Genomic DNA, 14555 nt, shown 5'->3' with positions numbered 1-14555 from the left:
AAAGGACATTGCCATTGTGGGTTGCAATGTTGATATGATAAAGATTAACACGTCCTTTGAAAGACCTCAAATACAGTGGAGCCACATAGGCATTACATTTAACTTATGCAAATTCAAATATTTGTATTCAACCAAAGTATTTTTTTTCCCACACAATTTGGCTTCCAAACATGAGCCAGCTACTTAACTACTGCCTGACCAAGTGATCTTTTCTGGTGCTGGAGATTGCTGTTTTGGATTTTGGGGATATGGTACAGTATAAGTAATATGTTCTTTATGGAAAACTGCTGGGATTTTCAAGATTATTTTTAAGGTCAGGTGATGCTCACCCTTCTCACTGTGTAAGAAGTACCTTTAGTGGAAGATCATGCAAATCATTTTTCCCATTTCCTTCTAGTTTTAATCAGTATAAAGAATGCATTTGGTTTTAAAATATCAAAATACTTTTATTGTGGCTTTTTAAAAATAAAAAATAAATGATATTCATGGCTTCTGGCTCTTCCTCCTGTTTTGTTTGGTGGTCTCTGGCCGTACAAGAAAGGCAGGGAGAGAACAGATGGCTGGAGAGAAGGCAAAAATGAGGGTCTCTTCAAACACCACGGGAAAGGGGTGTGTCCACCTGGGCAGTGTGTGTTCTTTGATGACTGGGTACTTGGTCTGTCCTGATGGCCTGGGACTTGACCTACTGGGCTGTCTTGGTGCGGCAGAATGGGCAGCGTGAGATGGAGTTAGAAACCTGGGTTCCAGCCCCAATTCTTCAATTTACTAGCTGTGTGACTTTAGACGGGCCATTTAACCTCTCTGGGCCTCAGCTTCCTCATTTGTAAAATGGGGAACATAATGCTATTTACCTCCCAGGGCTTGAGAGAGGATTAGACGAGAAGTGTTTTGAACACCGCAGAGCGCCATATAAACATGACTCACTGTTATGGAAGCGATAAAACTGGTTGCTGTTCACATTTATTATAATCAATTCAGATATAAATGCACTATACCATGGCCCCAACAGCCCTGAGGTTACCATTCTGTCCTGTGGCCCCAGTACACGCCCTGGGTTTTCTCCACTGCGGGCTTCTCAGAGCTCCTTGGAGGTGTGACATTTGGGTTTGTCACTACCCAAACACATAATTGCATCTACCAGGCCTAGGAGTCTGAATTTCAAACTTATTCTTCATATGCCTGCGTATGTTTACATTCATAATATCTGTGAAAAGAACCCCTCTCCTCACACACTCCAAAATACAGTATTGTGCAAAATACCAGTCTAGGAAGCAACACACTAGGGTAGCAACCTTTAATGTCCTAACAAAGCATCTTAGTAGTTGGACGCAGAAGAGTTACACTGACTCACGGAGGATCACGCGAGGCCCAGCGGGACGACGTTTCTAGTTCCTTCCACCAGGTTTAGAAAACAGAAGGCTCTGGCTGGATTTGCTGGACATTTCTCTCTTCAGCATCTCCCTTCCTTGGTCCATCTTTGGGGTGCCTTTTCTGGCTCCAACCTACAACAAGCAAGAGCAACAAATGCTCAAACTCTATAATTGTAGGGAGATCCCCAAATATTTCTCAAATGGCATTTTTTTTTACTGAAAATAAAATCTTTGTTGTAAAAAATATTTATATATACACGTAGACGTGAGCAAAACGAAGGTAAAATGATCCACCATTATCACACTACCCACAGGTAACCTTATTCACATTTTGGTGTACACTCTTCCAGATACACAGATAACATTTTCTTCTGACATTTGCATCTTTTTTTGAACCAGGAGTTTCTGATGATAGGCAATTTCATTGGGATGGACTTTCTCTCGAAAAGCTGTTACTGAACTGAATGCCTTATGTCTCTGATGTCTTAGGAGGGTAAAATGCAGCATACTCTAGGGGGTCTGTCTAACCCTTTTCTGAGCACTACTCCTGGATCCAGGCAGCCATGTGTGTGACTCTGTCCCTGGTCATAGCTGATCGGGCACTTGGCACGGGCTGGGCTTTTAAGATGGTCACTCCCAGGATTTGGGTTATGGGTTCTAAGATGCTACTTGCTTCCTGGGCTGGTCCTTTGAACTGGGGGACCATGAGGTCATTCCTTCCTGTCACATGACTGGAGAGAGCAGAGATCAGGGGAGCCACACAGAGACACAGAGAGGAGATACGGCCTATGTGTGCGTGTGCGCATGCTTGTGTGTGTGTAAAAGAGATGATGCCTGAGATCTGATGGCTTACCAGTTCTATTTCGAGGCCAGGCTCTCTTTCAGCTCCCAGTTTTTATGAGGCACTCATCCCTATATCCTTAAAAAAGCCCCCTCCACCCCCTTTTTTTTTTTTGCGGTACACGGGCCTCTCAGTGTTGTGGCCACTCCCGTTGCGGAGCACAGGCTCCGGACGTGCAGGCTCAGCGGCCATGGCTCACCGGCCCAGCCGCTCCGCGGCATGTGGGATCTTCCCAGACCGGGGCATGAACCCGTGTCCCCTGCATCGGCAGGCGGACTCTCAAACACTGCGCCACCAGGGAAGCCCAAGGCCCACTCTTGGGGAAGGAGTCGCCCAAGTTACACTTGGCAAGGAACCTGGAGGAAACCTTTCTGTACTGAGGAGATCTTAGACACCAAACTTCTAAGCTCAGGCTGGAGGGCAGGGAGAATGGGAAGCTGGCTCTTTGCTCTTAGCCGAAGCACCATCTGCCCCGCTTCTGTTAAAGCCAGAGGCAGCGTGAAGTTCCAGGGCGTCTCACATCTCAGAGAAGCACAATGTTCCCACAACATCCGGGGCCCATCCCAATATCTCCTCTGCCATTTCACATCCGCAGGTGGTCCTCAGACAAAACCTAGATGTAGGGCAGTTTCTGCCTCCTCCCAGCTCAGTCATATATGTGAGTGAATAAGTAACAAACTTCCAGTCGTTTCCACTTTGCAGGGTGGCAAACGTCTCAGATCAAGTGGGGCCCTCAGGATGCTCTCTATCCTCTTAACATCCTGCTCTGGGGAGTAACCACCTTCTGGTCTTTGCACAAGGATGCTGGTTGAGAAGCTTCTATTTTTCAAATATATCCCTCACCTAGAATATCTTCGTTTCTTCCCATGATAATTTGGTTGCCTCAGCATGACTGTGGCCTTTTATCAAACTTGAATGTCTCCTCTCTCATATTCAACCAAAATGTGTTTGGCTTTCTAGCTTCCTGAGAGCTCGCCTCTACTGTCTGCAAAGTGGGAACGTGGACTGGCTTAATTCCAGTTCCAGGGCTGATTTGTCAATGGCAATGTTTCAACATGTTCAAGATTTCATAGTCTTAATTCTCAACTTTGAAGAGAATTCTAGAGGATGCTTCCTTGAAATTTAAGAGAAATACCACTGGAAATGTATCAGGTTTATTACCTGGAGGTTTCTAACCTAAAGGAGGAAAAGCTAGCACTCACCTGGGTGTCAGATCTGCACTGATTCCCAGCTCTCCTACTGAGCTGTGTGGCTCTGGACAAAGAAAGTCTCTGAGCCTCAGACATCTCATCTGTAAATTGGGTATAATAACAACACCCACCCCATAGGGTTGTTGTGAAACTTAAAAGAGATACTGCACGTCGAGTGTTTGGCTCTGTGCCCGGCACATGCCAAATGCTCAATACATAATAGATGTGGGATAACTGTCAACTGGGCTTCCTGCTGACGTTCTAGGGTTTTCTCTCTTCTCTCTTCTGGCTCACCTGGAAATGTGAGTTCTGCATCTTTGAGTTCTTCATCAGCTCTACAAACATTCGTCTCTTTAACACAGAAAGAATATTGACAAAATTTAGCGTATGTTCTTCTTTGCCTTTTGCATCAGAGAAAAATGGATTTTTCTCAACTTTCAGATGCTACCCATTTGGATGGAATGTTGAGCCTTCCTAGGTGAGGAGGTGAGGATAGAGGTCTGCAGAAGGGGGTGTGGCTTTGGGGCAACGCTACACTGTCCTGCTGCACCTTTTAGGGAATCTCTGTTCCAGATTCCAGCAGAGAAGGAGGTGGTCAACCAAGAAGGCTACGAAGGATACTGTATTCTTCTTGGAGGACAGATCTGCTTTAGCTGGAAGCAGAGCCTCCTAGATCAGTGGAAGAGGCTGTAGATGTCCAGTGGCTTTCCACCCAGTGGAAATGTTGAAAGCCCCAGTGGCTAACCTCCCTGGCAGGGACTACAGGGGCCTGTTGGGAAGCCAGCATCACTGAAAACCTGGAGCTTGCCGCTCCCCTGGGGTTTGATTACTATTGCTGACCCTGATCTGCTCAAGACCCTGCACCTCAGGGGCAGCTCATCAAAGAAAGAGCATCCCCTAGGCACTGGAGACACAAAAGTGAGAGGGAACTGGGGTCTCCCTTGCAGACTGACACTCCGCAGGTGAATGTGCAGTGGTGTCAGGAAGGAGACGTTCTCCTAGAGCCCTGAGCATCCACTGGGGTCGCCAACCTGATTCCTACAGCGGCCAGGAAAGGAAAAGAAGTGGGTGAAGTGAGCTGGGGTGGTGGTGGACAGCAGCAAACACACGAGCCCAGGGCCTTTCTAAGGGGCCTGGAAGATGGAGGCTTGTGATGGTGGCTTGTGGGTCTGTGGGCCTAGGGTCGCCAGATCTTCCAAGTTTCCCAGAGAAGCTGGAAATCCAGAGTATTCCAGGAAACTGCCCTATTTTGAAATGTAACTTGAAAAAAAATCCCATGAGCCAAATGGAATATATCTGTGGGCTGCCATCTTGCGACACCTGCTTCAGAACCTCCCTGCTTGGTGTCTAGTTGGTGCTCAGTAAATGTTGGAGGGGTTGCCAGATAAAATACAGGATGCCCAGTTAAATCTGAATTTCAGAATGAAGCCAACAAATTTGTGAGTGTGAATATGCCCCGTGTAATAGTTAGGACATTTATACTGAATAGCTTTTGTTGTTTATCTGAAATTAAAATTTAACTGGGCATCGTGTTTTTGGTTTGTTTGTTTTCCCCTAAATCTGGCAACCCTACCGGGTAGTCACAAAACTCAGGGAGGAAATAAGGCTGTCTTTTGGGACAGGGCATAGGTGCTTACAAGACTCTTCCATTCTCCCAGAAGGATGCTAACTCTACCCTCAGAGGACTGTCTGTGAAGGCTGATGGGCCCGTATTGAACTGACAGTTGCCCTCCAGGCATTTTCCGTGGAGAAGGCCTCGAGCCTGCAGCCACTCAGTATTTATCACAAACTCAGTTGAGACAATCACTATCCAAATTCCCAGATATTATAAAGCAGGGGTTAGTTTTAAACCAACAGCCTTCTTCTCTCCCACCCCATCCCCCGCCTTTTTTTTTGCAGAACCGTTTATCCAAGCAAAACCCCATGAGGAACTTGGTGTATAAGATAATGGAGAGCTTCTCTGGCGGGAGAAAGGTGTGTGTGCTTTGAGAGTCACACCTTTCCATGGCACCCAAAGGCTCCAGGGAACCCCAGTTTGAACATTGCTGCAAAATTCCTTCCTGGATTAAGTTCCGTCAGTGGGCAACTGGGCACTGAAGGGCAGAGCCTGGCCCCTGTGCACCTGCTTTTCCTGAACTTTACTGAACACACTGGGATGTGATGAAGGGGGTGCGGGAGGGTCTTTTTCTTTAGCCTTCTTCTATCCGTATGCTGCATAGGCCTGGCCACATGGTTCTACTTCATCATTGTGGGCGGAAGAGTACCACCCCAAGCCCCTCCCATCCCACGCTCCTCCTACACAACATCTACCAATTGTGGGGCTTCCCTGGTGGCGCAGAGGTTGAGAGTCCGCCTGCCGACGCAGGGCACACGGGTTCGTGTCCCGGTCAAGGAGGATCCCACATGCCGCGGAGCGGCTGGGCCCGTGAGCCATGGCCGTTGAGCCTGCGCGTCTGGAGCCTGTGCTCCACAACGGGAGAGGCCACAACAGTGAGAGGCCTGCGTACCGCAAAAACAAACAAACAAACAAAACACACAAGTGGCACGGAGGAAGCCAGAATCTTGAGAATACCTGGGCCCAAGGAAATCTTGGAAGATAGTGAGTTAAAGAGAATAGTGAGGATAATGACGATGGTAGGAGAGGGTGAATGCTTTGTGGTCCTATGTGCTAAGGCTTTTGTATACAAGCTCCCATTGGGAAGGCTACGAGCTAGGTGCCATTTTTATTCTCATCTTAAAGAAGAGGGATCTGAGCTAATTAAGCAGAGGGAAGGTTAGGGGCTTTTCCTGGCTGAGACCACAAGGCAAAGCGGTGGTCACGCCCCCTAGCCAGGACTTGATTGGCTGGAGATTTGATTGGCAGGAGAGCTGAGCGGCTTCTCCTGCCAGAAGCAGCCGCTGCCCTTCAGCCTTTCTTCCACTTCAAGCCCTAAGAAAGGGCTTGCGTGCTGCCCAAGTGGCAACTTCTGTGCATTTAAAAATTTCCTCTTGAAAATCCCAGCCTTAGCCCTTTCACAAAAGGTATCTGGGTCCTTTCTTGGCCGTGGCCTAGTCGTATTCACCAAAGAGAAGAGCGCGTCCCATAAGAGCTGGCGGCTTTGGGAGGACCGGGGAAGGCGTCAGCTGGCAGGAAGCTCCCTGAAAGAAATAGAGGAATCCCCACCCATCCATGAGCTGCCTATTCTTCCCCCTTAGAAACGGGGCTTGTGATGTGCCAGGCACTGCAGGCATTTTGCCATTTAACCCTCCCGCTGCCCCACGGAGTAGGCCCCTTGCTAACAGTTTTGGTTGCTTTTGTTGAGGAACCTGGGATACAGAGGTCAAGCCACTTACTCAGGGTCATTCGGGGCAGCGGTGGGGCTTGACCCCTATTTGTTTGACTCCAAATCTGGCCTCTGAACTCTGAGAGACACTGCCGGCTTCTTGAGTGATGTGGGAAGTGGATTCGAGTGAGCACGGCCTGGGCCGCGGTTCCCGTCCCTCTGCCACATGGACAGAGCCACAGACCCAGTTCGCTGTGAAGGCCCAGCATCTTATACCAAGTCTCATTTTCACAGCCAGAGATATTAGTGTGGAAATAGGACTTTTGATTCTTGAAAGGTCTGCTTGGTGAAGAGATGGTCAAAAATTAAAACTACAAACTCCCTTTTTTTGGGGGGGGGGCAATTCTGAGGCTAAAGATGTGTAATTTCATCTCAGTGCTTCAACACTGCCACCTCTGTGAACGGGTGAAGAGTTTCAAAGTTTCATACAGGAGGCTAAAAAACTAAGGCTCCTTGTGAAAATACTAAGTGTAAAACTTAGAAAAGAGGAATTCTACTTTCTGTTAATTTCTGCTTAAAGACAACGAAGATATACTCCCTGGAAGGAACGGATGCCAAGACAGATATATACAAGTGCCCTTTAGGATCCAGCAAAACTTTAAAATGTATTATTGTTTTCTTCCTGACAAACAGGCTGGCCTGTCCCTTGCACTGTGTATGAATGAGGCAGCCCATGAATAATGCATGTGAAACCTCATTATGTAAATCCTCAGGTTTTCAGTACATGACAATGGCTTTTTTTGGGCCCTTCTCTGTCCCATTCTGTGGTCTGGTGTCTCTGCTTTGGGGCCTAGTCTGCCAAGCCCTGGGGGCGGGGGAGGCATTTCGGGGAGGGGTGAGCTCTCCAGAGGGCACATCAAAGGGAAAGTCACAACTCTGTCACTGGCCCAGCTCTCCCTGGCATTGCTTGGTGTGAAAGGAAACTGTCCTCTGCCTGAGGCAGCCCCATGACACATGCAGACTAAGGCCTGTGATGTTTAATTCACAGCAGTGAGCACTGGAAACACCGCATCCAGGCTCCCTCAGAGCAGGACAGCCACTTTTCATTTCTGGGGCTCTAAGCCAGAGAGCCTGCTGTCTGGAAACCTATTGCCTGGAAGGTTCGCAGGATGGAGGGCAGGCTTCTGCAAGGAACTATCTGACCATCACCTCCTGGTTGAGGAGAAGGGCACCCTTCTATGACCTTGGCCTCCTTAGAGCTCATGCAGGCAACAAACACGCACATGCAAATACACACACATGCAAACACACAGCACATACTCACATGTACACAGATACACGCAAGCATGCATGTACAAATACACAGCCCCAAGTCAGAAAGACTGGAGTACTATTCTGGCTACTCAGAATAGCAAACCCAAATCTTTATTCTCAGAGAGCTTATTCCTCGGTGTATCCCTGGCACCTGGCAGAACAATGAAAATCAGAAGCGCCGCCTTTAAAAACACTCGGGCTGTTCACTCAACTGATTGTGGTCATCATTGCAGGAGGCAGGGAAGTCAGATCATGATGCTGGACACCCTTAAGCTCAGTACAGTGCTGTGTGTCAATTATGTCTCAATAAAACTGGTAGAAAAAAGAGTTATCTGGATAGAAAGAACAAGATAAAATACACGAATTATCAAAAGTTAAAAAAATACAGACGAGCTAGACTATGAGTCTCAGAAAGCACTGTTCACAACAGCCAGGACATGGAAGCAGCCTAAATGTCGATGGAGGAGTGGATAAAGAAGTTGTGGTACAAATATACAGTGGAATACTACTCAGCCATAAAAAAGAGTGAAGTAATGCCATTTGCAGCAACATGGATGGACCTAGAGACTATCATACTATGTTAAGTAAGTCAGACAAAGACAAATATCATATTATATCACTTATATGTGGAATCTAAAAAAAATGATACAAATGAGCTTAGTTACAAAACAGAAAGAGACTCACAGACTTTGAAAACAAACTTATGGTTACCAAAGTGGAAATGTGGTGGGGAGGGATAAATTAGGAGTTTGGGTTTAACATATACACACTATTATATATAAAATATATAATCAACAAGGACCTACTGTATAGCACAGGGAACTCTACTCAATATTCTGTAATAACTTATATGGGAAAAGAATCTGAAAAAGAATAGATATATGTATATGTATAACTGAATCACTTTGCTGTACACCTGAAACTAACACAACTCTGTAAATCAACTATACTCCAATATAAAATAAAAATTAAATTAAAAAAAAGAAAGTTTAAAAAAATAGAGGCAAGCTAGACTGAGTCTCAGAGAGGTTAAGCTAACACATATATATGGAATCTAAAAAAAAAAAAAAAAAAAGAAGGTTCTGATGAACCTAGGGGCAGCCCGGAATAAAGACACAGATGTAGAGAATGGACTTGAGGAAATGGGGAGGGGGAAGGGTAAGCTGTGATGAAGTGAGAGAGTGGCATGGACATATATACACTACCAAATGTAAAATAGATAGCTAGTGGGAAGCAGCTGCATAGCACAGGGAGATCAGCTCATTGCTTTGCGACCACCTAGAGGGGTGGGATAAGGAGGGTGGGAGGGAGACGCAAGAGGGAGGGATCTGAGGATATACATATGCATATAGCTGATTCACTTTGTTACACAGCAGAAATGAACACAACACTGTAAAGCAATTATACTCCAATAAAGATGTTAAAAAAAAAAAAAGCTGCCTGAAGTCACATAGTAAATGGCAGAACAAGAGTCTAAACCTAAGTCTGCCTAATGCTAAAGCTATTCTGCCACCTTCCTTTGCAATGAGCGAATGCATTCTGTGCTGCCTGGATCCCACTGGGACCTCAGTTGGCTGTTTCTAAAGGGATCTGAGGGGCAGCCTCAGAGGCTCTGCTCCGAGCAGGGACCTCTCACCTTCTGCTGCCTGATCGCCCTGGTGACCCTCTTCTCCTGGTGCAGCCGCTCTTCCATGTGCGCCAGGGCCTCCTTCAGCAGCGCCTTTTCTTCGGCCTCTTTGGAGATGTCATCCTTCAGCTTTGCCACCTGTGACTGGTACATCTGAACCGACACTTTGCTCTGCCTGAGCACACAGGAGAGACAAAGTCTCTTTTCTCCTCAGCTTTCTCACTCACCACCAATGCTCCCGACCTGGGAGATCCTCAGAACACTTCCATATATGCCTGGCTTCGTGGTTTCCTTACAAGTGGGGGGAAGGCTGAAGATGTGGGGACTAGAGGGCAGAATAAATAGCCCATTGGCTGTGGACGTGCAGCATGAAGGGGGTAACGGTTATGCTACCAGCCCCTCCCAATTTTCCAGAGAGGGTGGGGGAACGGATACCACTGAAAATAGGATGGAATTATGAAAAGCACACACATGGTGAAACATCAGACACATTTATAAAAGGTGCACCTTATTCCTTAACAGTAGGGTACTTTAACTGCTGCTTTCTTGCCCAGAGACTTGGGTCCATCAGGCCCTGAGTCACCATCCCGCCTGCCCCCCTCCACACCCAGGCCTCTGTCCTCTTGTTCTGGTCCCTACGGGTCTGCAGCTGCACCGAGGTTTAGCCTGGAGAATGGAGGCCTGGGCCTTTTGCCGGGGACACGGGCCATACTTGAGCTGTTCAATGTCCTTCTCGTATCGTCTCAAAAGCTCTTCTTTTCTCTGCAGCTGGTTCTTGAGTAGGGTGATCTTATCAAACACCAGGTACAGGTCTCTTTGTCGAAGCTGGTGGACTCTCTCCCTCTCTTTTGGGGAGAGGTGTTTCATGGACACGTGACCTGACATACCTTTGATGTTCATCAAAGTCCCGAGGGTTTTGCTCATGTCCATGTACTACGAGAAAGCATTTCGCAGGTAAGAGGCCTGGCCCAAGACCGCTGGTGGCCACTTTGAGGAGGCAAACGTCTAATTCTGTTTCATTCATTTTCTGCAGTTGCAGAGAAGAAACACATGCTTTGCAAATGAGTGCATTTGGGGCTTTTAGTAGGACTTTCATTTTCCCCCGCATCCATTTACACTATGCCTTTTTGAGAATTGGGGGGAGGGGGGGAGGGGGAATGACAACAGACATAAACATTCATTCTTACTACCCAGTCTTGCAAGGAATTGGGCTCTGCAATTTCCAGCCCATGCTGGGATAGGAGATGGGTCTCGTGGAGCTACTGTAACAACTAAAATGTATGTGGAGTTGATGTTTAAACTACCTGCAGGGCACGCAGGTTTGGACAGGAGGGGACTGATGCTGGGTATACCTACCAGCTTTTCACTAAGATCTAAAGCGTCAGCCACATCCATTTTCCTTAACTTCTCAGAGACCATGATGGACCCTGGGCTGGAAAGGCCATTTTGAGGCTGAAATAAAAAAAAAGAAGAAAAACTCTCTTGGCATTCCATTATGATTTTCTACATCCAGAAGAATAACCCAAAGAATAATGGAAGAACTGGAAAGATACTAAAGAATAATTTGAGAGAGTTAATTTTTTTAACATCTTTATTGGAGCATAATTGCTTTACAATGGTGTGTTAGTTTCTGCTGTATCAAAAAGTGAATCAGCTATAGGTATGCATATATCCCCATATCCCCTGCCTCTTGCGTCTCCCTCCCACCCTCCCTATCCCACCCCTCTAGGTAGACACACAGCACCGACCTGCTCTCCCTGTGCGATGCAGCTGCTTCCCACGAGCTATCTATTTTACCTTTGGTAGCGTGTGTGTGTATATATGTCCATGCCAAGAGAGTTGGTTTTAAATCCATTCTGACTCTGTGAACTGCTTTCTTTATGACTGTGTTCCTACCCCTTCAGAGCACGACTGCCTTTGAAATGATGCATCACTTGTGCCGTTCTTTGGCCACCGTCTCGTCTGTCTTCCCTTTAGGCCAGTGGTTCTCAACCGGGGGTGACTCTGGCCACCCTACCCCCTCCAGGACATTTAGCAATGCCTGGACACATTTGTGGTTGTCATAATTGCTGCTGGCGTCTAGTGGGTAGAGGACAAGGATGCTGCTAAACACCCCACGATGCATAGGGCAGTCTCCCAAACAAAGAGTTACCTGGCTCAAAAAATCAGTACCGCTGATGTTGAGAAGACAAGCTCCAGAAAAATGGGGACCATGCGGCTTTTGCTCACTATCTCCCTCCTTGTGCCCAGCATGGCACCTGGCAACGAGTGGTGCATAGTGGGCATGTTTGTTGAATGAACGAATGAAGGTTAAGTGGAAAATAGCCTCCCTCCTTTTTATTAAAGGAATCTCATTTCTGTGCAGCAGAAACCATACCCTCACAAAATTTGGCCCAACCTTCTCCTAGCTCTGGAACCTGGTGGGTGGGCATCCCTTCAGAACCTTTCCAGAGACAATGCAGATAGTGTTTGCAGCTGCATCTCCCTAAGACCCCAACCAGCCAGCTGGCTGTTGGAAGCCCAACTGACTGCATGGAAAGGCCACCAGACTGAATAGGGGACCTGATCTGAACGACCACAAATAACCATAATAAGACACCTTAAAAAATAAATTGGCTTTTAATGCTTGCCATGAGCATCTCTTAGCCCTAGCATTTGTTGGCACTACCCTGAAAACCTCTGAGATTTAAAAAAAAACAACTACAAAAATATAAAGGCCCCCAAGTGACTGTGATAGACAAGAGTGGACATATTTGTCTATGTATCTATGGAGATGAGAATAAAAGAGGGTATCTGAAGATGACAATAAACTGGGCAGATCTGCTGCAAAAAGAACCTGAGATGCTGCTCAGTGTCTTCAGCTACCCTGAGCTGCATCCTCTGTACCTCTCCAGACGCCCCCTCTTTTCCTGAGGGGAGGGTCACTAAGGAAGAGCCTGGGCTACAGGATCCAAGCACGCAGTCCCCACCCGGTCTCTGCAGGCTAGCAGACACACCACCAGGGACACACCCCTAGTGTGTCTTCAATCATTATTCTGTGACCTTGGGTGAGGTACTTGACCTCCTGAAGCCTTACTTTTTCTTATCTGTTAAATGGGGACAATAATAGTAACTATGACACAAGGCTGCTACGATGGTTCAATGACATAAGGCATGGAGCCGGCTGAGCTCAACGCCTGGCACACAGTAAGCAGTTCACAGATGTCAGCTATTCTTCCTCCTGCTCTTTCGTTTAATTACTGCCAACCTTGGAGGATTGAGAGTTAGGAGGTTTCCTGCTCTGTGGTGTCAGTGGTGGGATGAGGGCTTGTTGCCAAGGGGAAGGTCAATCTTGGAAGCAGGACCATCAGGACATGAGATCCAGCTGAGCTCCCCACCTGGAGACGGTCCCTCCACTCCCAGCCTCAGAGAAGGAAGGTTCGATTTTATCAGGAAAACCAACACATTTCTGAAGACTCACATCTCTAGACGTGTGAGCAAATGTCTAGAAAAATTGTAGGAGAAAATGCTGGTACAGAGAGGATGGCTTTATTATGTTTTCCAAAAGCTGGTTTAGACCAGCTGCCGCAGCAAGCCACGCTATTCAGAGCTGTCCATTGTCATGTGTCAATCAAACACCCGATCAAACATCCATTTAGGATACAGGGCACCTTCAACCTAACAATCAAATTACTTCTGAAAACCCTGGAAAACACAAACTATGCTCCCTAAGAAAGGAAGGTTTTCTTGGATAATACCCTTTAAATACTGTTTGACAATAATAACTATCATCTATTAAAGTGCTCGCTATGAACTAGGCACTGGGATAAGCACTTTACATAATGATCTCCTTTAATTTTTCCATCATCATTTTACAGCTGGGAAATTGAAGTCCCAGAAAGGTTAGGAGCCTGCCCAAGGTCACAGAGCTTGCAGAGCTGGGATTAGGACACAGGTCTCTGATTCTAGAACTTGTGTCTTCTTAATCATCATGGCTCCCTTCTGCTGCCCTTTATGTGTTCATGTTTTTCAGTTTATAGCAAAAAGCAAATGTTAGGCAAGCTCATGACATAATGTTGTACATTAGCTTGTTGAATCTTTTCTGCAGAATACAACATGTGATGTGAAAAGGAGGGCCCAGAGATTGTCCGGGCCAGCATCAGTGCAATGTTATATCATGCTGTACACGATGGGAAGCCGCCTTTCTATTCAAACATTGGATCACTGTTACGGCCAGGCACCAACCAGTCCATACAGGTGTTAGCCCATCAGGGAGGACCTGGCCTCGAACCAATGATGTATACAGTGGTGCCAGGGCACACGGCTCGTGTCTGTCCTCATGCCCACCCTCCCCACGTGTCAGTCAATGCAGAGACAAAGTTTCTTTGGTTACCGTTCGGATCTCTACTCTTGAAAAAGTTGGCAAGTCAGGTTTTGCATCCAATATTTTCTGAACATTTTTTTCCATCCCGAGGGTCTTTAAGTCTAGAAATGATTCATCCATGTGGTCCTTGTGATCTATAAAAGAAATAATTTACACTCAAAAGAAAGGCTCAGGAAGAAGTTACTGCATGTAAAAGTCACAGCTGCTATTTACTGGACACTTACCACAGGCCAGTACTAATTAGCTCACCATCCTCCCTTGGCAGGTGAGGCATCGAGGCCCAGAGAGGTGACATGACTTGTCCAAGGCCACACAGCTCATATGAGGCTGCAGCCTCCCAGGGCGGGGGCACTGAGGGGGAACCTTCGGCCACAGGTGTGAGGATGGACTTGAACCCAGGCTTCTGTGTCCTAGCCCAGGGCTCCACCCAGCAGCAAGCTTGGCTTCTTGAAAGCCCTATTCCCTCTAAACAGGGTATTTATCCTGGGAAGTTCCCCAAGGTTGGTCCTTGCACAGCATGCGTCTATGAAAAAGTTTCCACTGGGCCACAGTGAAATAAGAAAAAGAAGGACAAGGTTCTGAGTTTT

The 14555-nt window shown here is 46.9% G+C and overlaps 1 protein-coding gene across 1 annotated transcript in view; it reads right to left on the bottom strand.

Annotated features, from left to right (window-relative positions):
- Positions 1-1385: 1385 nt before the first annotated feature.
- LOC309808856 (forkhead-associated domain-containing protein 1-like) overlaps positions 1386-14555 on the bottom strand; it is a gene marked incomplete at both ends in the record, with an annotated part of 88483 nt that continues 75313 nt past the window's right edge. Inside the window, 5 exons of the mRNA XM_082629435.1 lie at positions 1386-1502; positions 9615-9780; positions 10318-10538; positions 10962-11057; positions 13978-14102. Of these exons, the coding sequence (XP_082485561.1) occupies positions 1386-1502; positions 9615-9780; positions 10318-10538; positions 10962-11057; positions 13978-14102 (725 nt within the window). The remainder of the gene's footprint in view (positions 1503-9614; positions 9781-10317; positions 10539-10961; positions 11058-13977; positions 14103-14555) is intronic.

This window comes from Mesoplodon mirus (assembly GCF_964341445.2).
Source record: "Mesoplodon mirus genome assembly, chromosome: 7".
Classification (NCBI taxonomy): Eukaryota; Metazoa; Chordata; class Mammalia; order Artiodactyla; family Ziphiidae; genus Mesoplodon; species Mesoplodon mirus.
Note: the sequence above shows the minus strand (reverse complement) of the source record. Positions and strands in the feature narration are given on the sequence as shown.